The sequence below is a fragment of the Aotus nancymaae genome, unplaced genomic scaffold (assembly GCF_030222135.1).
Source record: "Aotus nancymaae isolate 86718 unplaced genomic scaffold, 86718_ANA_hifiasm-v0.15.2.pri h1tg000007l, whole genome shotgun sequence".
Classification (NCBI taxonomy): domain Eukaryota; kingdom Metazoa; phylum Chordata; class Mammalia; order Primates; family Aotidae; genus Aotus; species Aotus nancymaae.
In genome coordinates this window covers 841,655-865,648 of record NW_026988418.1, presented here as the reverse complement: position 1 = coordinate 865,648, position 23,994 = coordinate 841,655, and the positions used below count along the sequence as shown (strand labels likewise).

At 42.4% G+C, this 23,994-nt stretch overlaps 1 protein-coding gene across 1 annotated transcript in view; it reads left to right on the top strand.

Moving 5' to 3' along the window:
• MTF1 (metal regulatory transcription factor 1) overlaps positions 1-23,994 on the top strand; it is a 54,234-nt gene that overhangs the window by 10,035 nt on the left and 20,205 nt on the right. Inside the window, exons 3-7 of the mRNA XM_012439134.3 lie at positions 14,204-14,442; positions 15,628-15,759; positions 18,348-18,421; positions 19,182-19,318; positions 21,605-21,682. Coding sequence (XP_012294557.1) covers positions 14,204-14,442; positions 15,628-15,759; positions 18,348-18,421; positions 19,182-19,318; positions 21,605-21,682 — 660 coding nt within the window. The remainder of the gene's footprint in view (positions 1-14,203; positions 14,443-15,627; positions 15,760-18,347; positions 18,422-19,181; positions 19,319-21,604; positions 21,683-23,994) is intronic.

Genomic DNA, 23,994 nt, shown 5'->3' with positions numbered 1-23,994 from the left:
ATTGTTTTGTATAGTATGGAGTTGGCTTACCTATTACTTCATTTTCTTTTCTTCATGCTTGTCTTGTGCAAAAAATAAACCAACCAGAACCTTGCCACAGGAAAAGTCCTACCACAAGGCCACTGGTAATTCTGACTCAAATTTCACATATCTTATTCTCATACTTGTTATTTCATTACTGTCTCCCTACTGATTTGGTAGCTTTGAGGTCTCCTCCCCTCCCCCCCCCACTTCCTTTCGTTCTCTTTTTCTCCTTCCTTCCTTCCTCTCTTCTCTCTTTCTTTCCCTCCCTTCCTTCCTTCCTTCCCTCCCTCCCTCCCTCCTTCCTTCCCTCCCTCCCTTCCTCCCTCCCTCCTTCCTTCCCTCCCTCTCTCCCTCCTTTCTTCCCTCCCTCCCTCCTTCCTTCCCTCCCTCCCTCTCCTCCCTTTCTTCCCTTTCCTTCTTTTCCTCCCTTCCCTTCCTTTCTGTCTTCTTTCCTTTCTTTCTTTCTTGAGACAGGGTCTCACTCTGTCACACATGTTGGAGTGATTGCAGTGGTGAGATCATAGCTCACTGTGACCTCAAACTCCTGGGCTCAAGTAATCCTCCTGCCTCGACCTCCTGAAGTGCTGGAACTATAGGCATGAGCCATGGCACTTGGCAAGCTTTGTGAAATTTCTTTTCTTTTCTTTTTTTTTTTTTTAAGACGGAGTTTCACCATGTTGGTCAGGCTGGTTTTGAACTCCTTATCTCAGGTGATCCGTCCGCTTTGGCCTCCAAAGTGCTTGGATTACAGGCGTGAGCCACCATGCCTGGCGTGAAATTTCTTACCAAAATATTTTCATTCTGCTCAAAAACAAAAGCATTCTTTTTATTTTTTCTTCGCTCTCTTTTTTTTTTTTTTTTTTTTTTTTGGTTGAGCCAGGGTTCCAATTCTGCAGCCAGGCTGGAGTGCAGTGGCACGATCACAGCTCACTGCAGCCTACCTCCCAGGCTCAAGCCATCCTCCCACCTCAGCCTCCATAGTAGCTGAGACCACAGGCATGTGCCACTGTGCCGGCTAATTTTTGGTGGTTGTTTTGGCAGAGAGGGGGTCTCACTATGTTGCCCAGGCTGGTCTTGAACTCCTGGGCTCAAGCAATCCTTCCACCTTGACTTCCCAAAGTATTGTGATTACTGGCCTTTAAGGCCTTTCTACCCCAAGTCTCTAAGTAGCTGTGTTTTATTGTTGTTTGCTTATGTATTTTTTTTTTTTTTTTAAACACTGGGTCTTGCTATGTTTGCCCAGGCCACAATCATAGCTCACTGTAATGTGGAGCTTCTGGCCTCAAGCCGTTCTCCCTCCTTAGCCTCCTGAGTTGCTGGGATTAAAGGCATGAGCTACCACACCCGGCAACTATGTTTTCTTTAGTTGGTTTTTGCAGTCCATTCTTGAATCCATGCCCTTCGAGAGAACCTGCCAGGACTGTCTAGTTACATGTTCATCTACCTCTGTCTGAACTGCATTGGTGACATGATGGATCTTCCATGGCTAACTGACCTTGCCAGTTTTCTACAGAGTAGTTAGCTAAAGAGTATGAAAAAACCCTAGGAATCATATGCCAAATTTATTCTACATGATGCACCAAAGTGTTCCAGTGTGTTGATTAGGAAAGGATATCCGTTTCTACCAAGAAGCATAGTTACAGTGATGTTTTTAGGCTGCTTGGTGTATTGCTCCTAGACATGCCATGAACTAAGTGCATGGTCAGTGGCATTCCAAGAGGAGAGATTTTTTTTTTTTAGTGTGACAGATTTCAAATATAATGGGAAAAATCTGACTCCAGTGTTTTGGAGCCTTTTTGCAATGTATGTCCTTTACTTTGGGAGACCTAGTTCCAGTCTCATGCCTTATTATAAATTCCTCAGGCAGTGGAGTGATCCACTCAGGCAAACCAAGATGTTGTTGAGTCTCCCAGAGGGGAACTACCCACTTTTTAATCTTTGTGTACGGTGATTACATTTCTTTGGAGGTTCCCTTCTGAACTCCATGGTTTGTAAATATCCAGAGCAGGAAGCATTTTCCATTTACCACTATACGAAGCCATTTTGTCAGTGTGTCTGAGTGTGTATTATGTACCTCTCCTTAGTAATCAGCATTTCCATCACTCAGGTCCACTGGCCTGGAAAAGGGACGAGAGTGGTTTTGTGTACAGTTGGGTTTCAAACGTGGTACTATAGGAATTGTAGGTCTTGATTTACATTTTACATAGGCTGTACATATTAAGTACTGCTAACGTTTTGCTATGATATGACATTGGCAAAAGAACCTGAATTTTAATTTTTCCCCCTCTTATTTATGTCAGGCTTATTCGTTTCTTCTGTGGTGTACAAAGGGATAGTTTCAACCTAGGTTCCAGCTTTATTCTGTTGCATACTAGCTATGTGGCCTCGGACAAGCTGCTCTGTTTCCTTTTTATAAAATTGAAATAAAAATAACCCATTGCATCTTGTGAAGATTAAATGAGATTTATTCATATGTAAATATATAATAGTATATGTGTGAAACATTTAGCATAGTGTCTGTTGCATCATGGTTGTTCAGTGAATGTTCATTTGCTTTCTTTTCCTCATAGGCCTCATAGGTTCTTGAAGGAGGTGAGGAGGTAATGTCCAGTTTAAGAAGAGGTTAAAATGTTCTTTTTGGCCTGGCACAGTGCCTCATGCCTGTAATCCCAGCGCTTCGGGAGGCCCAGGTGGGCAGATCACGAGGTCAGAAGATCGAGACCATCCTGGCCAACATGGTGAAACCCCGTCTTTACTAAAAATGCAAAAAAATTAGCTGGGCATGGTGGTGCATACCTGTAGTCCCAGCTACTCAGGAGGCTGAGGCAGGAGAATTGCTTGAATCAGGAGGCAGAGATTGCAGTGAGCCGAGATCGTACCACTGCACTCACTACAGCCTGGGCCACAGTGCGAGACTCTGTCTCAAAATAAATAAATAAATAAAAATGTTCTTTGTTAGGAACTCTTTGGGAGGTGTTTTCTCCTTGAGACAAGGTTATATATAAATTGTGATTAGGTTCCAGGATATCCCATAGAAATCTTGGTAACCCCTAATTAACTGAACTGTTGCATTAATACTGCCATGGAATGTAAACCATTTATAACTGTGTTTTATTTATTGATTTTAATTTCTTGAGACAGAGTCTCACTCGGTCACCCAGGCTGAGTGCAGTGGTGTGATCACGGCTCAGCCTTGACCTCACCGGCTCAAGCAGTCCTCCCAGTTCAGCCTCCCAAATGCTGGGTGAGCACTTATAGGCATGAGCCACCTTACCAGCCCATACAACAGTGTTTTTTTTGTTTTTTTCGTTTTTTTTTTTTGAGACGGAGTCTCACTCTGTTGCCCAGGTTGGAGTGCAGTGGCATGATCTTGGCTCACTGCAACCTCTGCCTCCTGGGTTCAAGCAATTCTCCTGCTTCAGCCTCTCTAGTAGCTGGAATTAGCCTGGCTAATTTTTGTATTTTTAGGAGAGACAGGGTTTCACCATATTGGTCAGACTGGTCTTGAACTCCTGACCTCATGATCTACCCTCCTCAGCCTCCCAAAGTGCTGGGATTACAGGCGTGAGCCACTGTGCCTGGCCACAACAGTGTTTTAAAGTGAGAACCTGGTTGCAGTCCCCTGCAGGTGTCCTATAGATACCAGCTCTTGCCACTCCGCTCTTTTATGCTTGGCTTCCTTTGACTTAGTATCAGGCCACTGAAAGTTATTTCCATGGTGGGCATTTGGGACACCAGGCAGAGTTGATGGCTCTCAAAGAATGAGGACTTTTCTTATGCTGGCAATGGTGGTGGAGAGAAGGAGATGGCTGGCATCTGTTGACTACTTGCTACGTACCAATCACTATGTTATGGGCTTTAATATAGTTTTGTATTTAATTTTCATAACAATCCTATAACATAGATACTATCAGCCCCCATTGTACAGATGACAACCTGAGGCTTAGAAACACACAATTAGCAAATGGTAGACCCAAGATTTGAACTGAGGACTTTATGGATGCCAAAGCCTATGCTTCCTGCCATCATGCATAACTTTTGCAAAGATAAAAGAATCAGGCACAGACCTCTTGGCTGTGAAAAGGGCTAAGAAATGAAGAGACAGCAGCATTTGTTTTGTAAGGGTAAAGGTTTGAGGTGTGGGGACAGCTGGATGAAGTCAGCTCTCATGGTAGGGGATGGGAGGCCTGTTAAAATGAGGTCTTCAGGGTTCTTATATTTCTGAGGTTTTTGGTTATCCATTATGGAGAAGAAATAATACCAGTGCCAATGTGGGGAACATAGTCAGACACAGGGAGAGGGAAGGGAAGTCCCTAGTGATGGGGAGGAAAGGGCAGTTTCTACAGCCTTAACAGGCAGGCCAGTCATTTATTTATAAGAGTGTTCATGTGCTAGGTGCTCAGAAGCAGGAACTCTCTTTCCTTATGGAGTAGGGGCTGTAAATGTGTATAAAATCTACTTCTCACTTTCACTTTATTTTCCTTCAGGAAAAACCCAGCCTTTTTTCTTTGTTTTTGTTTTTTCTTTCCATAGGCATTGGCTTTTTTCTTTTCCTAATTTTTTAAAGCTTTTGCCTTCTGGGGTCATAGCGTTTAATTTTCTCACTTTTGCTTATCTCAGTTACCTGTCTTCTCTGATTCTGTTACCTTAACAAGGCAGTCATCTTTGTTAGGTATTTTTGTATTCTAGAACTGCTCAGAACACTTGTAAATCAGCATCAGTTCTCTGAAAGCTCCTATTTTGTGCCCATTACTAGCATGAGACACTATCCTTCGTGAACCTTAACCTGTGCTCCCTCCATGTTCCCTAACAGGGCAATTGACAGCCATCTGAGGCCATTCAGGAAAATTAAAGTCATGCTTAGAGCCTGAAGCTCTTTTGGAGGAACTTTTTTTTTTTTTAATGGACTCTTTGGTGACATTATGTTCACATTATAGATATTCTCATTCCTTTTTTAAAATATTTATTTTTTTATTTATTTTGTGTGTTAAAGTACATCTCAGCAGATCCTTTTTTTTTCCTTTAGTCTTCTACTTACTCATCTTTTTTTTTTTTTTAATGGGATCTCACTCCGTCACCCAGCCCCTCATGTCTTTAAATTCAGGTTGGGGATCACCTCCTTCAAGAAACCTTTCTAAGTCATTGAAGTCTAAGTTAGATGTTTCTTTGATAAATTCCCATAGTATGCTGGATATCTATTATCAGTACAACTTCTAAAACCATATTGTTCTTGTCTGATTCTCCTTTTGACTTTGAGCTCTTTGAGAGCAGGGACAATATATATATATATATTTTTTTGTATTCCTAGCACCCAGGACAGTATAATTTCTGAAACATAATTTTTAGGATATATGAATGATAAACCTTAGTTGTACTGAAATGTTCCAAATGTTGCAATACCTCCTGTATGTAACCATGAAAACCTACATGGTTTTTGCAACTTCCTGTTCTGATCCAGTTTGAGGAGGTTTAGTTTTCCCTTTTTGTGAAATTTTGTGCTATTTTGAAATGATTCTGAAAGACACAGAATAGTGACTTCTCCCTCCAAATGAGGCGAGAGATTACTCATTTATTCAGCAGTTTATCGGGGGAGCAGGCATTTACTCTGACAGTCAACTGTCTTGCCCATTTTTATTTTTTATTTATTTTTTTGAGATGGAGTCCCACTCTGTCGCCCAGGCTGGAGTGCAGTGGCACGATCTTGGCTCACTGCAACCTCCATTTCCCAAGTTCAAGTGATTCTTCTGCCTCAACCTCCCGAGTAGCTGGGACTACAGGCATGCACCACCATGCCTGGCTAATTTTTCTGTTTTTGCTAGAGATGGGGTTTCACCATATTTGGCCAGGCTGGTCTCGAACTCCTGACCTCGTGATCCACCTGCCTTGGCCTCCCAAAGTGCTGGGATTACAGGTGTGATCCCCCACTTTTTTTTTCTTTTTTTGTTGCTTAAAAAGTTTTTTTTTCTTCCTCCAGTGTCAATGCTGAATCCTCCACTTTTAAATACAAATATTTTCAGGCTGGGTGTGGTGGCTCATGCCTGTAATTCCAACACTTTGGGAGGCTGAGGCGAAAAATGTATTTGAGGCCAGGAGTTCCAGACCAGCCTGGCCTGACAAAGTGAGACCCCATCTCTACAGAAAATACAAAAATTAGCCAGACATGGTGGTATGTACCTGTAGTCCCAGCTACTCAAGAGGCTGAAGTGGGAAGACTGCTTGAGCCCAGGTAATTGAGGCTCTAGTGAGCAGAGATCATGCTACTGCATTCAGCCTCTGACACAGAGAAACTCCATCTATTCAATAAAGACATAAAAATAAATAAAACAAATAATTTACCCAGTCTGTGTCCTTTCCTAACTTGCTATATCCCTCTCTCTCTCTCTCTCTCCTCAGTGAAGTTTCTGGAAAGTGTAGTTGATATTTATTGTCTCACATTCTGACTTCTGTTCCCACCACTCCAGTGAAGCTAGTTGTGCTGAGGCAATTATGACTTTGTGAGTCAACTAAATCCAAGAGGTGTTTTACCAGCATCTCTGCTACATTTAACCTACCTGACCATTCTCCTTGAAACTACTCCTTTGTCACATGTCACTTGTCCTTGTCACTACTACCTTTTCAATCCCACTGGTTTTCTTCATTTGTTCATTCATTCAAAAACTATAAACCAAATGCCACTTCTCCACAAGGCTAGTCCCAGAAGTTGTGTCAGTTCACAGGATAAACATGGTCTCATGTCCACTGATCCTCTACAGTCCAGCTGGGAAGTAGCTATTCACTCATTTAATTGGACAAATATTTATTTAGTGCTTGTTGTTTTTCAGATACTGTTGTGCCTAGCCATGAAAGATAATTATGTAAATGGTTTAATCACATAATTATTGCATCTTAATTGTATCGTGCTTACAGGAAGCCGTGAAAACCTATAATTAGGATACCTTTTGGGATGTAAGTTTGGATGGAAGTAAGGATCAATCAGGAAGAGTTCCTAGAAGGATCATTTAGTGGAAGCTTGAATTGTGCAAGTAAAAAAACCTGGTTGGGAGTAGAGTTTGGCAGGGCAGGGAGGCAGGAGGGGTAGTTAATTATTTATTGCAGTTACTTATAAAGTTATCAACAGCTGTAGCATCTTAAGAATGAAATGCTGCTCTTATCATTCACCATTGTACAACAATGCAGCTTTATGATTGAGACATGCAGGCTCCTTTATCGCAGCATCCACAGTCCCGGTTCTCCTTCGTGGTGAGTGATTATTTTGAATTCTCTATCTGGCAGCACCAAAGAGGTTTTTAGTCTCAGTGGGAAGTCAGAATATATACATGAGAGGATAATTAACAATATACGTGTCAAATGAGTGGTACAGTAAATATTATTGGCATTGGGAGAAGGGCACTGTCAACGTAGACATAGAGTGATTATGGAGGAGCTTGGAGTTCCTGAGGCTTGCATTAAAGGAAGAGAAGGACTCAGAAAAGCAGAGAAGAAAGGAACTAGGCATTTCCAGTAGAGGAAAAGCAGAGAACAAAGCCAGGGAAGTAGGAATTCAGTTTTGCAAATGGGTAAGAGTATACTGTTGTTTAGAAGCCTAGACAGAACCTTCTGTTTGGCTGCTTACCGAGCAATAGATAGAAGACAGAAGCAGCCCTGGAAAGATCCTTGAATGTCAGGCTAAGGAATTGGGACTTTATCATTTGAGCAGAGAGATGGCGTGTGTGGAAAACGGTTTTAGACTTAATCTGGCAACAAATGACTTTAGAACTAGGCACTGAGACATGAGAAGAATGCCTGGATTAGTGGTTCAATAAGGAATTCAGTTTAACAAATATTTATGGAGCTTCTCCTGTGTGGAAAGAACACAGTTAACAGGTGAGAGCACTTGACTAAGGAACCTAAAGACTTATGCAAGATCATATGGGGGTTGGGCAGATGGGAGAGGGGTGGGAGGAGAGACAGGAGGAATAGGGGCCCTCCTTACTACCCTACCCACACAGGTTTTAGAGGTTAGCAAACGGTGGCCCACAGGCCAAATCCATCCGGTTACTTGTTTTTCTACAGCCCTTGAGCTAAGAATGGTTTTTACATTTTTAAATGATTTTTTTTAAAATCAGAAGAGGAGTACATCATGATATATGAAATTCAGATTTCAGTGTCCATAAATAACAGTTTTGAAACAGAGTCTTGCTGGTTCATTTACGTATTGTCTGTTGCTCCTTCAGCATGCAGAGGTGAGAAGTGACAGACCATAAGGCCTACAAAGCCTAAACTATTTTTTGTTTAGCCCTTTACAGAAAACTTTGTTTATCCTTGAGTCACACTCATCTCAAATCTCTTTTCTTTTCTTTTTTTTTTTTTTTTTAAGATGGAGTCTCACTCTGTCACCCAGGCTGGAGTACAGTGGCACAACCACGGCTCATTGCAGCCTCGGCTCACTGCAACCTCCGCCTCCCAGGTTCAAGTGATTCTCTTGCCTCAGCCTCCAGAGTAGCTGGGACTACAGGCCTGCGCCACCATGCCCAGCTAATTTTTTGTATTTATAGCAGAGATGGGGTTTCACCATGTTAGCCAGGATGGTCTCGATCTCCTGACCTCGTGATCCACCCGCCTCAGCCTCCCACAGTGCTGGGTACAGGCGTGAGCCACCGTGCCCGGTCCTTAGCTCTCTTTTCTGAAACTAAATGTCCCTCTCCTACCTGAGGCTTTTCCCTCCTCCTGGGGTTTCGAATCTTTCTCTTCTTTATTTTCCTCCTTAAATCCTCAGCTTCTCCTTCTTCCAGGACTTTTCTGCCTCCAAATATGTTCAAAACTAACTTACTTTAAAAAAAAAAAAACCAGACCAGGAGTGGTGACTCAAGCCTGTAGTCCCATCGCTTTGGGAGGCCAAGGTGGGAGGATCGCTTGGGGCCAGGAGTTCCAGACCAACCTGGGCAACATAGCAAAAATTTAAAAATTAGCTGGGTGTGGTGGCATGTGCCTGTAGACCCAGCTCCTATGGAGGCTGAGGAGGGAGGACCATTTGAACCTAGGAGTTTGATGTTACAGTGAGCTGTGAGCATACCACTGCACTCCAGCCTAGGCAACAAAGACTCTGTCTCAAAAACAAAAACAGAAAAACTTTATCAACTCAGAAGTTCACTTGTGCTGCTGTAATTCATCTCTAGCCTCTGCCTCCAGTTCACCTTTCACTCGGTCACCTGAATCCGGACCCTGACCCCAGAAGTCTGCTGAAACTAGTCTTGCTGTCATTAGTGAAATCCTAGCTGCTGGATCCAGTCACTTCCCATTTATCTTCCTTGTTTTCTCTGACATTTAACATTTTGATCATTCCTTTTCCTTGATACCCTTTTTCCTTTAGCTTCAGTGACATCGTTCTTCTTGGTTTCTCTTCCTACTTCCCCAGCCCTTTCTCCCACTCACTGGCCAAGGGCCTCTCTTCTTTTACCAGTACCTTACATGTTGGTGACTTTTAGAGGTCTATCCTTTGTCTTCTTAAGAGAGTTATTATTTTATTGAGTACCTACTATGTGCCAGCCACTGTATTAAAATGCTTTACACATTTATTCCTAACCCTTGCAACAACCCTAAAAAGATCGTTTTGTTTCCTGCATAGTATAAATAAGGAAATTGAAGCTTAGTGAGTTTAAGTAATTTTCCTAAAGTTACATAGTAAGTGGCAGAGTTGGGACTTGAGCCTGAGCTTGCTTTATTATATAGCTAAAGTCGACTATTAACTGTGTGCCAGTGGCTCCTGCCACAGACTTTCTTTTTAGCTTGCAGCGTGTTTGTCCGACTGCCTCCCAGACATTTCCACCCGGAAGTCCTAGCAGCACCTCCAGCCCAACTCATCATCTTTCCCCAACCCCCATCCAGCCCCACATTGGTAGTGTACCATCTATCTAATCATGAAGTCCATAGTCTTGGGGTTGATCTTAGCTTTGCCTCCACTCCACCCCTTCCACTCCTCAGCATCCAGTTGTTACTACAGCCCATCGTTTCTCTCCACTTAATTTCTCTGGAATTCACCTCAGGATGTTCACTGTCACTTCCCTTGTTCAAGCTCCTTTTGTCTGTCTACCAGACTGTTGTTCCTCTTCTCTTAATTTCTGTCTCTTCTACTCTCTTACTCTTCCAGTCCATTCACCACAAGGATACCAGAATGATCTCTCCTAAACTCAAATCTGATTGTGTTGCTATCTTGGTTAAAACCTCCCCACTGTTCTATTCCTCACTCCATAGCTTATCTAAGGAGGCCTTGCCTTATTTTTCTAGACTCTTCTTCCGATCTCTTACATACTGCAGATGTTTGTGGTTTCACGATACCAGCACATGTACTCATCTCTCTATGTAGTTCCACGCTGTTCCCTCTTTCTGGGAGGCCCTTTTCTTCCTGGTTGACCTGAGGAGCACCTTTCCAGCTAATCCTTAAAAAACAGACAGGCAAAAAATGTCCTCAATTCAGAGAGAATACCTCAGCTTCTCAACCTTCACTGATTTCTACTCTGTGAGGGGTTAGATGTTTCCTTTTTCCTGTTCTCCAAGTACCTTGTGCGTGTATCTTGCTGTAGAGCTTAGCACAGTGTATCATGATTGCTACACATGTTCATTTCCTTACAAGTGCTGTTCTTTAAAGGCAGAGACTTTTGTCGTGTTTACTTTTTTATCCATGGTATCTAGCATGTTGCCTGGGACATAGTTATTCAGTAACTGTTGAATATTAAAATAGTAGTAGCGTAGTTGGATATATGGACTAAGGCTTTGAAGAAAGATTGGGATTAAAGATTTATGCACATGAAGATGTTGGTTAAAGCTAATGAGTAGATAATACTAACACCTTGATATTGTATGGCATCAAATAATTCACAAAGTATTTTCACAAATGCTTTATCTATTTTTGTTCCACCCAAAAGCACTGTGAGACAAGCAGGGCAGGCATGCATATTTGCATTTTAGAAATAAAGAAGCTGAAACTCAGAGAACTAAAATTGTTTGCTCAAGAATTATGTTGAGGCTGGGTGTGGTGGGTCACACCTGTAATCCCAGCACTTTGGGAGGCCAAGGAGCCAGATCACCTGAGGTCAGGCGTTTGAGACCAGCCTGGCCAACATGGTGAAACCCCGTCTCTACTAAAAATACAAAAATTAGCTGGGTATGGTGTCATACCTGTAATCCCAGCTACTCGGGAGACTGAGGGACGAGAATCACTTGAACCTGGGAGGCAGAGGTTGCAGTGAGCCGAGATGGCACCATTGCACTTTAGCCTAGGCAACAAGAGTGAAACTCTGTCTCAAAAAAAAAAAAAAAATTATGTTGAACAAAAGTACCAGAATTGAGCCTTCTGCTGCCAAGTCTAATGCTTCTCCTACTGCATCAGTATAGGTATAGGGAATGTTTGGGAGATGAGAGACAAAGTTTGGAATACACCTACACTTAGAGGTAAGGGAAAGAAGTGTCTCAGAGGAGTTAAAGAGTACCCTAAGGCATTACTGTGTTGTGAAGGACAAGTTTTCAGACACTGAGGGCATCATCAATGAGATATGTTTGTGAATAGTAAGGAAAATAGGGAAGGATGAAAGAGTTTGACTACCAGGAAGTTAAGAGCATAATTTCATACAGTGAAACCACCTTGCCATCTGGTTAAGAAATACATGGGCACTGACAGAAATGGAGGCACACATGTCAACTGCCTTTTTTTTTTTTTAATTTTTAAAAATTCTTTTTTTTTTTTGAGACGGAGTTTCGCTCTTGTTACCCAGGCTGGAGTGCAATGGCGCAATCTCGGCTCACTGCAACCTCCGCCTCCTGGGTTCAGGCAATTCTCCTGCCTCAGCCTCCTGAGTAGCTGCAATTACAGGCACGTGCCACCATGCCCAGCTAATTTTTTGTATTAGTAGAGACAGGGTTTCACCATGTTTACCAGGATGGTCTCGATCTCTTGACCTCGTGATCCACCCGCCTTGGCCTCCCAAAGTGCTGGGATTACAGACTTGAGCCACCGCGCCTGGCCTTAAAAATTCTTTTTCTTTTTTCCTTTCTTTTCTAAATCATCCAGCCCAAAATATTATTTATTTTTTTCTGTAACCTAGGCTGGAGTGCAGTGGTATGATCACAGCTCACTGCAGCCTCAGCCTCCCAGACTCAAGTGATCTTCTCAGCCTCCTAAGTACTGGGACTATAGGCATGTGCCACCACACCTGGCTAACTTTTGTATTTTTTGTAGAGATCGGGTTTTACCATGTTGCCCAAGCTGGTATTTTCTTTATTAATATTCTTATTGCTATTATTGTTTATCTACTTTTTCTTCCCCCCCTTTTTTCTTTCTTGAGGCTGGGTCTGGTTCTGTCTGCTAGACTGGAGTGCAGTAGCAATCATAGCTCATTGTAACCTTGAACTCCTGGGCTCAAGCGATCTTACCTCAGTTTCCCAAATAGCTGGGACTATAGCTGTGTGTTACCATGCTCGGCTGATTTTGTGGTTTTGTTTGTTTGTTTTTGGTAGAGACGGGGTCTTGCTGTGTTACAAGGTGGTCTCGAACTCCTGGTCTGAAGTGATCCTCCTGCTTTGGTCTCCCCAAGTGATGAGATTACAAGCATGAGCCACCACACTCAGCCTTCTTCTTCTTCTTTTTTTTTAAACAGGCTCAATTTACTTTATTCTTCTTGTGTAAAATCCTTATGTTATAGCCACAGTTACAGCCTGAGTCCTCTGCACAGAGACTGGTGAAATGGTCAGTGAATTCCTGATAGGGAGACTTAGTGAATACAGTCTCTTTCCAGAGATCAGGGGTCAGGTAGCTGTAGGTCTTAGAGGTGGCCTGAAGGGTGGCTTTGTCCAGGATGGCAGTGCAGCCCCTGGCTGAGGTGTAGCAGTTCTCAGTACCAGCCATCAGCAGCAGTTTCCTGGGCATAGGGGTCAAGATGATGCCAGTGCCTGGAGTGGGGTGGGGGAGGGATAAGGCGCACCAGCACAGAGCCACAACAGCCTGTCACCTTGCAAGGGACAGCATGGGGCTTGCTGATCTTGTTCCCTCAGTGGCCTCTCCACATAGGGACAGTAGAGAGCTTGGCCAGGATCATGGGCCCTTGGATGACATTGGCAACCTCCTTGGAGCACTGAACATCCAGACCGACGTGGCCCCTGTAGTCCCCAATGGCCTTGAACCTGGTGTGCTGGCCAGTGCAGGTCTGCTTTTGCAGAGGTGTAGTCTTCAAAACCTCATTCTTGAGAAGTGACCCCAGCAAACAGTCAATGATCTCCGACTCCTTGATGGGCAGGGAGAAGAGCTAGATCTCCTTCAGGGACTTGATCTTCATGTCCTGGACTAGGCAGCCCAGCTTGGTGATGGGCATCCACTCCTTGTTCTCAGCCTTGCCTCTGAGAGCTCCGTGGCCTCAGCCCTGGCTCCAGCCCACCCACGGCCATGACCCTGGACCACATATCTCTGTCAAACAAAGCCTCTGAGGAAGCTGCTGGGCCTCCCATTCGAGGCCCTCCAGGCCGTCCGCTGCATTAGAGTCATTGGCTATTTGGTATTTGTCAGAGAAGCAGCTCTCTTTTTTTCCCCTTAACCTTCTACCATGAGGTGAAGAATTGATTCCCCTTTCAAGAAGTTTGATGGTGAAAGGAAGCAAGAGGCTGGTAGTTTGAGAATTATTACACCACCCCAAATATTCCAAGAAATTTGCAATACTTAGTTGTCATTTTGTAGGTTTGAAAATATGCATTGGAAATAATCTAGGGAAATACTGTTTGATGATTAAGTATGTAAATTTCAAGATGTTTTAGACTCAATTTAGTATTGATCAATTCCAATCAAATTGTAGTACTAGAGGTCAAGGTGTTTAGTCAAGCCTTAAAGTTAAGATTTTATTTGAATACAGGTAGCTGTAACAGTATAATGTACTTTTAGCAGATAGGTGTATATAGAGTCTAAAAACACTCTTGTATTCATTTAGAATATTCACGTACATATAGACTGATTTCTTCCCCATAAATCATTATGTGTTGTCCAGGTATGATTTGATCAATAATAAGGTTTTGCCACTTTGCTGCTAGAGGCTGGTCTTCTGTGTTTATAATGAAAACCCATTTGTATTGTCCACGCGTCTTGGGAGCGGAGCTCTGGGTTGGGGAGTTAAGCCCTGGGCAGCTTTTTTGTCCTGTTGATGAAGTGTCTTCTGTCTGCCAGGTAAAGCGGTACCAATGTACCTTTGAGGGCTGTCCCCGCACCTACAGCACAGCAGGCAACCTTCGAACCCACCAGAAGACTCACCGAGGAGAGTACACCTTTGTCTGTAATCAGGAGGGCTGTGGCAAGGCCTTCCTTACCTCTTACAGCCTCAGGATCCATGTGCGAGTGCACACGAAGGAGAAGCCATTTGAGTGCGACGTGCAGGGCTGTGAAAAGGCATTCAACACACTGTACAGGTCAGCCTCGTCTCCATTGCTCTGCCAGCCTCTGACCTTGACCTCGTTGTGACTACAGAGCTCTTTCGCCTTTCAGAGGAGAGTTGTTCACTTTCAGGGCTTTAAAAGAGCACAGCTATGTTCAACTGTGTAAAATTCATTTCTGCCGGATCTCAGAAAATGAAAGAAAAAATTTTAAAAATGCATTAGAGAAACTTGTTACTTAAAGTTGGACATGTCTTGGGCTGGTTAGGAGTGACAGTACATTTATGTTTAGATTTGCATCTCATGGAGCAGCATTCTGGCCTGGGCATTTTAGTGCTTGACATAGAGTACTATCTCCCCTTGGCTCAGGATCTTTGTAGTAAGGCTTCTGTAGTCTTCTTTCCTACCTCACCTTGAAGGACTTTTCTATCCTGAGAAATGGGAAGTGGCCCATTCAGTAGCCAATTCTCTTTTCCACATTTGTATCAGGAGACTTATAGTCTTCAATATTGAGTATAAAGTGACAGAAATAACAATAGCTAACACTTAAAAAGTACTCATTGTGTGCTAGGCATGATTTTAAGTGCTGATCCCCACAACAGCTGGTAAGTAAATGGGAGCACAGAGGGGTTCTATAACTAGCTCAAGGTTCCCCAGCCAAGCAGGATCTGGGGCCAGGATTTGAATTCCAGGAAGTCTGTCTCCAGAGTTAACACTCATACCACTATGCTATTCTCTGAATTTCTTTTGGGGCAAAATATGTTGGATACTAATATGTTATGGGTATAGAATTCTTACACACTTGATCCTGAAGCACATTAAGCTGGCATGGGGAGGCTGTGTAGAACTTTACAACAAAGGGAGGCCGGGCGTGGTGGCTCATGCCTGTGATCCCAGTACTTTGAGAGGCCAAGGTGGGCCGATCACCTGAGGTCAGGAGTTCAAGACCAGCCTGGCCAACATGGTAAAACCCCATCTCTACTAAAAATACAAAAATTAGCTGGGCCTGGTGGTGGGCACCTGTAATCCCAGGTACTGGGGAGGCTGAGGCAGGAGAATTGCTTGAACCCAGAACCCAGGAGGTGGATATTGCAGTAAGCCGAGATTGCGTCATTGCACTCCAGCCCAGGCGACAAGAGCGAAACTCCATCTCAAAAAAAAAAAAAAAAAGGGAAAAAAAGAACTTTATGACAAAGAGAATTTCTCTGGGATATTCTACAGGCTGAAAGCACATCAGAGGCTTCACACAGGGAAAACGTTTAACTGTGAATCTGAAGGCTGCAGCAAATACTTCACCACACTCAGTGATCTGAGGAAGCACATCCGAACCCATACAGGGGAAAAGCCATTTCGGTAGGTCTTGCTGTTTTCTGTTTGTCACTGACCCGGTTTCAGCTGGGGGTCTTGATATACTCTGAAAATTCTCAAGAGAGAAAGAAAACTTCGTTTACTAGCGCTTTCTTTGGCAGTGTTAGCTCACCCCAGGATAGCTATAACCAACCACTGCAGATTAGAGGGGTGCTGGTGGAGTCCAAGAACACCCTTACTCTGTGGGTGATGGCCTTTCCGCCTCATTTTTTCCATTTATTTTCAAGAAGCATTTGTTGAAACTTACTCATGTGGTAGATACTTTTATTAGTGCTAGAGAAATACTCAGAAGCAGGCTTTCTTCTCAAGAACCTTTGGTGACAAAGAACCACAAATTTGTGGATAATATCTGAGGCTGCAAGATGCCCAAAGTGCCTTGAGCCCAGAGGAGGGATACCTACCTGAGAATCAAGGAGGGGAGGGGGCGAGGAGACGAGAGGAAATGAGAGGTAGGAATGCTAAGCTTAGCGGTGCCATTGTTACTTGTTCAAGTTATTGCTTTGTAATATCTCGTGTATACACAAACATACAGGAGCATCCATTTTTATTCATATATGTCAACATTTGTATATCTAATAGATACATGTACTGTGTACTATAAACTTGAAGGAGGGACTCGGATTATCTGCTTTCTTCTCTGCTCATAGTATGTAGCATGATTCTGGGCATTCAGTAGGTGTTCAAAACCAGCTTTGGGATGATTATATGACATTTTTAATGAGATAATCAGTTTGTAAAGATTTCCAATAAATGTAATATAGATAGATGTATTGCAGAAAACTGCCTATAAAACAATGTCTTTGAGGCTGGGCATGGTGGCTCATGCCTGTAATCCCAGCACTTTGAGAGGCTGAGGCAGGCGGATCACTTGAGGTCAGGCGTTCAAGACCAGCCTGGCCAACATGGTGCAACACCGTCTCTACTAAAAATACAAAAATTAGCCAGGTGTGGTGGCCCACACCTGTAATCCCAGCTACTCTGGAGGCTGAGGCAGGAGAATTGCTGGAAACCAAGAGACGGAGGTTGCAGTGAGCTGAGATCATTCCATTGCACTCCAGCCTAGGCAACAGAGCGAGACTCTGTCTCAAATAAAAATAATAAACAATGTCTTTGAATTTGGCAGGGAATATCACAGTTATATTCAAAGCATTAAATATGCTACCTGTTCCTTCTCAAACCACTCATCTCATTAGGGTACTTAGAAGTAAAGTCTTCAGAGACAGTCAACTCTTAGATGCCAATCAAATGGAATTGTGGGCTGGGCGTGGCGGCTTATGCCTGTAATCCCAGCACTTTGGGAGACTGAGGTGGGAGGATCACTTGAGCCCAGGAATTTGAGACCAGACTGGGCAACATAATGAGACCCCAAGTCTACAAAAAAATTTTAAAATTAGTTGGGAGTGGTGGCACATGCCTTTGTTCCCAGAGATTTAGGAGGCTGAGATGGGAGGATTGCTTGAGCCTGGGAGGTCAAGGCTGTAGTGAGTCATGGTCATGTCACTGCACTGCAGCCTGGGCAACAGAGAGAGACCATGTCTCAGAAAAAAATATACATACTGTGTTTTTTTAAGTTATAGATGGATTCCTAAGTCATGATTCCTTTAAGGGCAAGAGTAGTTAGATTGTAATTGGTTACTCTACAGATGGATGCTCTGAAGCTTAGGTTATTCTTTTTCCCCCATAGGTTACTGAGAGAACTCTGATTTCTATCCAGTCACATGCATTTATTTTTATGATGATTAAAACTGCATTTTTCTTGAATATTCAATAAGACTTTAGACATGATGATGATTATATGTAATTAAAAATGAACATGCTTTAGAGAAGCTTTCTATTTAAAGAAAATATTTTGGTTTATAAGAAAATGCATTCATTCATATAAGTAATTAAGGAATGTCTGCTGTGTGCTGGAACTACAGAAAGAGCTACGTGGATCCTGTGCTTAAGTAGTTTACACTCTAGGAGAACACATAGCAGATGTATCCACAGAGATAAAATAAGATTGGAAATGAGAGGTGGCATAAAAGAAATGTGAAGAAATGCCTTAGGAGTTCTGAGGAGGGAAAGATTTCTTCTAGCTTTGGTTATCAAGACAGTAAAAGAGAATGAAGTAGATCTCAACACACAAGATTATAGATAAGTTACTTGAGCCTGTCTTCTGATTGATTTTGTTCTAATGTTATATTTCAAGCCCTGTGCATATTTGAGAGCCACTTTGCTCACTCTTGATATTCCTAATGTTCCACTGGCAGTAAATTTTTCGTACAGACTGTCACTGTCAATAGAGATCTGTTAAGTAATTCATCAAAAGACTTCTGTTGTCAGGGCTCTCAGCGTGGGCCTTACCTGTAGAACAAGAAATACTTACCCTGGGCACTCAGTTCCCTCTGATTGCAGATATGCTACCTTACTTTTTTAAGGACCTCTCATCATTCCCATCTCTAAAACCGGTGTCATCAATCTGATCCTAGTGTTCTGAATATTTGTTTTAGTTTGTATTTATAAGAGATGTTCAGGATAAAGGTCTATTAGCTAATGACTCCTGTTTCTCTTTCCTTAAACAACAAATTTAGGTGCGATCACGATGGCTGTGGAAAAGCATTTGCAGCAAGCCACCACCTTAAAACTCACGTCCGTACACATACTGGTGAGTTTAGGCCAATTTTAATTTTTTTTTATTTTAACCATCATCAAGCCTGTAACTATCAGTATTTCTATTGAGACCTGTAGAGCTAGGTGAATATACAGAGATATAGATCCTGTATATATACAGGTGAACCTAATTAACTTAGCCTTACCTAGAATGTTTGAGTTTCTTTCAGAAGTGGACCTCAAGTACTTAGCCTTAAGAAATGAAACTGGCTGGGTGTGGTGGCTCACGCCTATAATCCCAGCACTTTGGGAGGCCGAGGTGGGTAGATCACAAGGTCAGGAGTTCAAGACCAGCCTGGCTAAGATGGTGAAACCCTGTCTCTACTAAAAGTACAAAAAATTAGCCAGCCATGGTGTCAGGCCCCTGTAATCCTAGCTACTTGGGAGGCTGAGGCAGAGAATTGCTTGAACCCAGGAGGCGGAGGTTGAGCCGAGATCATGCCACTGCATTCCAGCCCGGGCGACAAAACGAGACTGTCTCAAAAAGAAATGAAACCAATACAGAGACACTCTAAAAAAACAACCTGTGAGAAATGAATCTGCTCTTTTAACTTCCCAGCAGCAGCAATTCCCAGTGCTTTGCTCTGCCTTGAGTTTTAGGACTGAGATGATTAACGTGTAATTTATTCAACTTTTAACAACTGTTACCCAAACTCTCTTAATAATACTTACTTTCCTCTGTTAGGGAAAGGTAGATTTCTTAATACAGTTCAATGACTTTATGGTAAATTAACACTACTTTGTTATTCTTGCAGGTGAAAGACCCTTCTTCTGCCCCAGTAATGGCTGTGAGAAAACATTCAGCACTCAATACAGTCTCAAAAGTCACATGAAAGGTCACGATAACAAAGGACACTCATACAGTGCACTTCCACAACACAATGGATTAGAGGTATGTAGTGTTTTTGTCTCTTGATCTGGGTACCACAGATCATCAACAGTTGTTTGTGTATCATAGTCAAAGATTAAAATGTCTTCTCTGTATATCTGTTAGTGATAGGGAAGAAGTCAGGGTCAAGATCAGTGTCTTGACTTGCGTATTCAACCACCTACTCAACATCTCCACCCAGATATCATCTACTCTTGTCAAACTTAACATGTCCAAACCTGTTCTTCCTGCAGTCTTCTTCATCTTGGTAAATGGCAGCTCTGGTTTTCTAGTGGCAGAGGCCAAAAATCTTATAGTCATTCTTGACTCCTTTTTTTCCCTCACACTCCACATCTGCCAGCAAAGTCTACCAGCTCACCCTTGATAATTTATCTAGAATCCGATCATTTCTTCTGATTACTTTGTTCAGTCCACTGTTGTCTTTTATGCCTGGATTATTGCAATAACCTGTTAAATGGGGTTCATAGGATCTCTTCCCCATCTCCGCTCCGCAACGGACTGTTCTACACATGTGAGCCAGAGCAATCTTTCTGAACCATAAAGCAGATAATGTCTGTCCTCTGCTCATAACCCTCCAGTAGCTTTTTAAATTTTTACTTATTTTTGTAGATTTTTGAAAATTACTTTAACATAGAGATGAGCTCCAAGCAATCTCTCCCATCCTCCCCACCCACCACCACTACCACCCCCCCCCCCGCCCCCAATCTCAGCCTCCCAAAGTGCTGGGATTACAGGCATGAGCCACCCCACCTGGCCTCCAGTAGCTTCTTGTATCATTGGAAATAAAAGTCAGAGTCTTTATAGTGGTTACGGGGCCCTACACCTTCTGGCCTGGTTGCTTCTCTGATCTCATCTATCTCTCTTTTATTTTTATTTTATTTGAAACAGTGTCTTGCTCTGTCACGTAGGCTGGCATACAGTGGTGCAATCTCTGCTCACTGTGACCTCCGCCTCCCTGGCTCAGGGATCCTCCCGAATAGCTGGGACCACAGGCATGCACCACCACACTCGGATATTTTTTTGTATCTTTAGCAGAGATGGGGTCTTCACCATGTTGCCTGGACCGGTCTTGCTCTCCTGAGCTCAAGTGATCTATCTGCCTTGGCCTCCCAAAGTGCTAGGATTACAGGTGTGAGCCACTGCGCCCAGCCTACTTTCTTCTTCCTTTCACTTCAGCCATATAGTCCTCTTTGTGGTTTCTTGAACCAAGGAGTGCCCACTCATGCCCCTAGGCCTTTATACTTGCTATACCCTCTGCTTGGAACATCTTCCCCAGATATGTGCACAGCCCATGCCCTCCTTCCTTCACTCTCTACTCAAATGCTATTTACCTAAGAGGACTTTCCTAACCATCCAATAAGAGCAACTCCTACTCCAGAGTTCCCTACTCCCCTTACTCTCCGTAACACTTATCCTCTCACAGCTTGTATATTTATTTGTTTTTTTGTCCTCTCTCTCCACAAGAACGTAAGCTCTTTGGGGGAAGGACTTTAGTTGGTTCATTATTGTATCCCTGGGCCTGGAACAGTGTCTATTACATAGTAGATGCATTATGAATGTTTGTTGATTGTGTGCATGAATAGGAGCATTTAGGGCCACCACCTAAAATGTGCATTGTGACTGGCATTCTGGGAATCCAGAGTTCACTTAGCTTGGGTAGTGGGATTTGAGTACTGAATCCCCAGCACCACTCTGAGTAAGGAGCCCTTCGGTGCCCACGTGGGAGACATAGTGGTGGAAGGAACATTGACTTTTCAGTCAGAAGCACCGGATTTGTCTTCTGCTAATTAGCTATGTGTTTTGGGGCAGTTTGTTCCTTATGTCTGAGCATCAGTTTTCTCATATTTAAAATGGGAATATAAGTCTGTGGCAATTTGTTACAAAAAGAATAAAAAATGGGGATATAGAATAATACTTCCAAGGTTTATATGAATGGCAAATGAGGTCATGTGAAATCACTGTAAATGATGAGACCAAGTATACAGATAGTATTAATTTCACATTATTATAGGTTTGTTACTCTGGAGCTTTAGTCATGAAACAATGTTAAAACTCTTTATTAATCACCTTTAAGAAATGAAGAAACGTAACAGATTCTTCTAAGAATATCAGGATTTTTAAAAATTAACTGATTCACTTAGTCCTTGCTTTGGTTGGCTTATACTTCTTCAGATAACACATGTAGACATGTGGAACATTAGGGACTTTGTAATCAAGTGTTTTATTACATGATATGCCACTATACATCCTGATTTTTGTTACTCAATTAGACTTTTTTCTCTTTCACAGGATACAAATCACTCACTTTGTCTGAGTGACTTGAGCCTTCTGTCCACAGATTCTGAATTGCGGGAAAATTCCAATATAGTAAGTGTAACTGTAATATCTGTGCTAGAAAAATAAGGGCAAGAACTGAGCACTCCTTTGATGGGGAAATTGCGGCAGGTCAGCCTTTGATGTTTTCTAGATTTAATTGTGTTTAATTACTGACTGTATAGGATTTTTTCTTCTTCTCCTGATAAGAGTTCTATTAGGAGAGGCTTTTCTCTCTGATGCCTGTTACCTTTTGACCCAGGTCACTCACTCGGTAACCTCCTGGCCCCAGAAAATTTCTTTTTTTACTCATTTAGCAACTATTTATTGACCAGGCACTGTGCCAGTACTGAGCTTATAGTGGTAAAAAAGTTGGTATAGTTTGTCCTTGAGGAACTTAACATCTAGTACTGTAAGACATAGCCAGGATTCTAGTTTCTGGACTTTCTCAAACCCTGTGTGTCTCACCTGGCTTGGTCCTTTCCCTTTTTAATTTTAATTTTATTTTTTATTTGTTTTATGCCATGGGGAGAGAAAATTTCCCTTTTTAAAACTTATTAGTGTTTTGAAGAAACCTCTTATACAGGCCTTTATCTGCTAAAGGACAAACCTACTTTGCCTTAATCTTATTGCTTTGATTCAAGCTGTTAGGAAATTTTACTGCCATTCCCATTGGCTCCATGATGCACCTTACAAACCACTGCATTGAATCTGAGCTTACGCAGCCTCCTCCTTATTGAACGTGAGAGTTTTGCAGTATTGCTAACACTAATTTTGAGTTTGGGTTTTTTGTTGTCATTTTTCCTGGCAAATAAATATAGCATAGGGTAGATTATCTGTGATTGTGTGCATAATGAATAAATGTGATGGGAATTATTTGAACAGAGACTGAATGATTCAGGAATACTGTGAAAAAGTGTTTTTTTTTTTTTTTCCAATGTGTGGCTAGTGGAGTCAACTACAGTACTTCTAAAATTGTAGGTTCTTGGGCCTCCCTGCAAGCCTGCTGAGTCAGCAAGTCTGACTGTGGCGTCTGAACCTGCATTTTTATGTAAGCACTCCAAGGCCTAATTCTCCTTCTGGTAGTGGCAGAGTTCTTATGAGACCAACTCTCCCGCAGAAAACACCAAAAATGCTAGACAAAATATAGAAAGCGACTAAGGAAGGGCACTGGTGAGCAACCAACAGCAAGCAGAGGTAACCTTGGAAGAAGGGATTGCTCAGAAGATAGTAAAGGCACTGGGTAGGCTTGCAGGTTTTACAGCTTATCCACCTTGGGCAAGCCCCAGCTGGCACCTAATGAGGCAGCCAAACTCATAAAAACTCAGTCTTACTGGCTTGAATAACCAGAGGACAGAGTTCAGGGTCACAGCACCTGGAAAGTGAAGGCAGGTAGCATGGAAAGGAAAGAGTCAGGAAGGGGGAGCCCCAAGTTCTGGGTATAAACTCTCTTCAAATCTCTGGTTGACCATGGATGTGCGGGATATGGGTTGGGACAGCCCAGCCAGTAGTAAAAAGAACTACACAAAGATCACAGCTCCATCCACTGCAAGGGAGATGAAGTTAATGGAATATTCAAACAAGTCAACACTATTTCAAGAAGTGTAACAGAATCCAGAGTGTCTACAGTATATCATTTGCAATGTTCAGAGCAATCCCAAATTAGTAAACAGGTGAGGAAACAGGAAAACATGATCCCTATTTAAGAGAAAAGGTAATCTGTGGAGGTGGACCCCAAGATGACCTATCTAATGTTAAAATTAACAGACAAGGATTATTTTTATTTTTATTTTTATGGGACAAGGATTTTTAAGAGCTATTACATGCTTAAGGCCATAAAGGAATATGCTGATAATGATCGAACAAATAGGAAATCTCAGCAGAGGAATATAAAATGTAAAAAATGTCCCAAATGGAAATCTAAAATGGAAAAATATAGCTGAAATAATTGACTGGATGGGGCTTAACAGCAGACTGGAATTAAAGAAGAATGAGTCAGTTAAGTTGAAGATCGAACAATAGAAATGAATCAATCTAAAGAACAAAGAGCAAAGAGAAAAAGAGTAAATGGGTACATCATATGATTTTTATATTTCACAACTAATGTTATAAAAGAAATTTCTGCACTGGGTGGCCTAGATGCCCTCTAAGGACCAGCTTAAGATTTCTGGGAAGAATATCCCTTTAACACGTAACTGTGTTAAATAGTTTAGGAGTCTCTTCTCTGGCCAAGACTATAACATATGACTCAGGAGCTTTCTGGAGCCCTAGGGTCACCAAGAAAATACGTGTAAGGAGACATTAAATACTTATAAAAAAGGGAAACCAGCCGGGTGCAGTAGCTCACGCCTGTTATCCCAGCACTT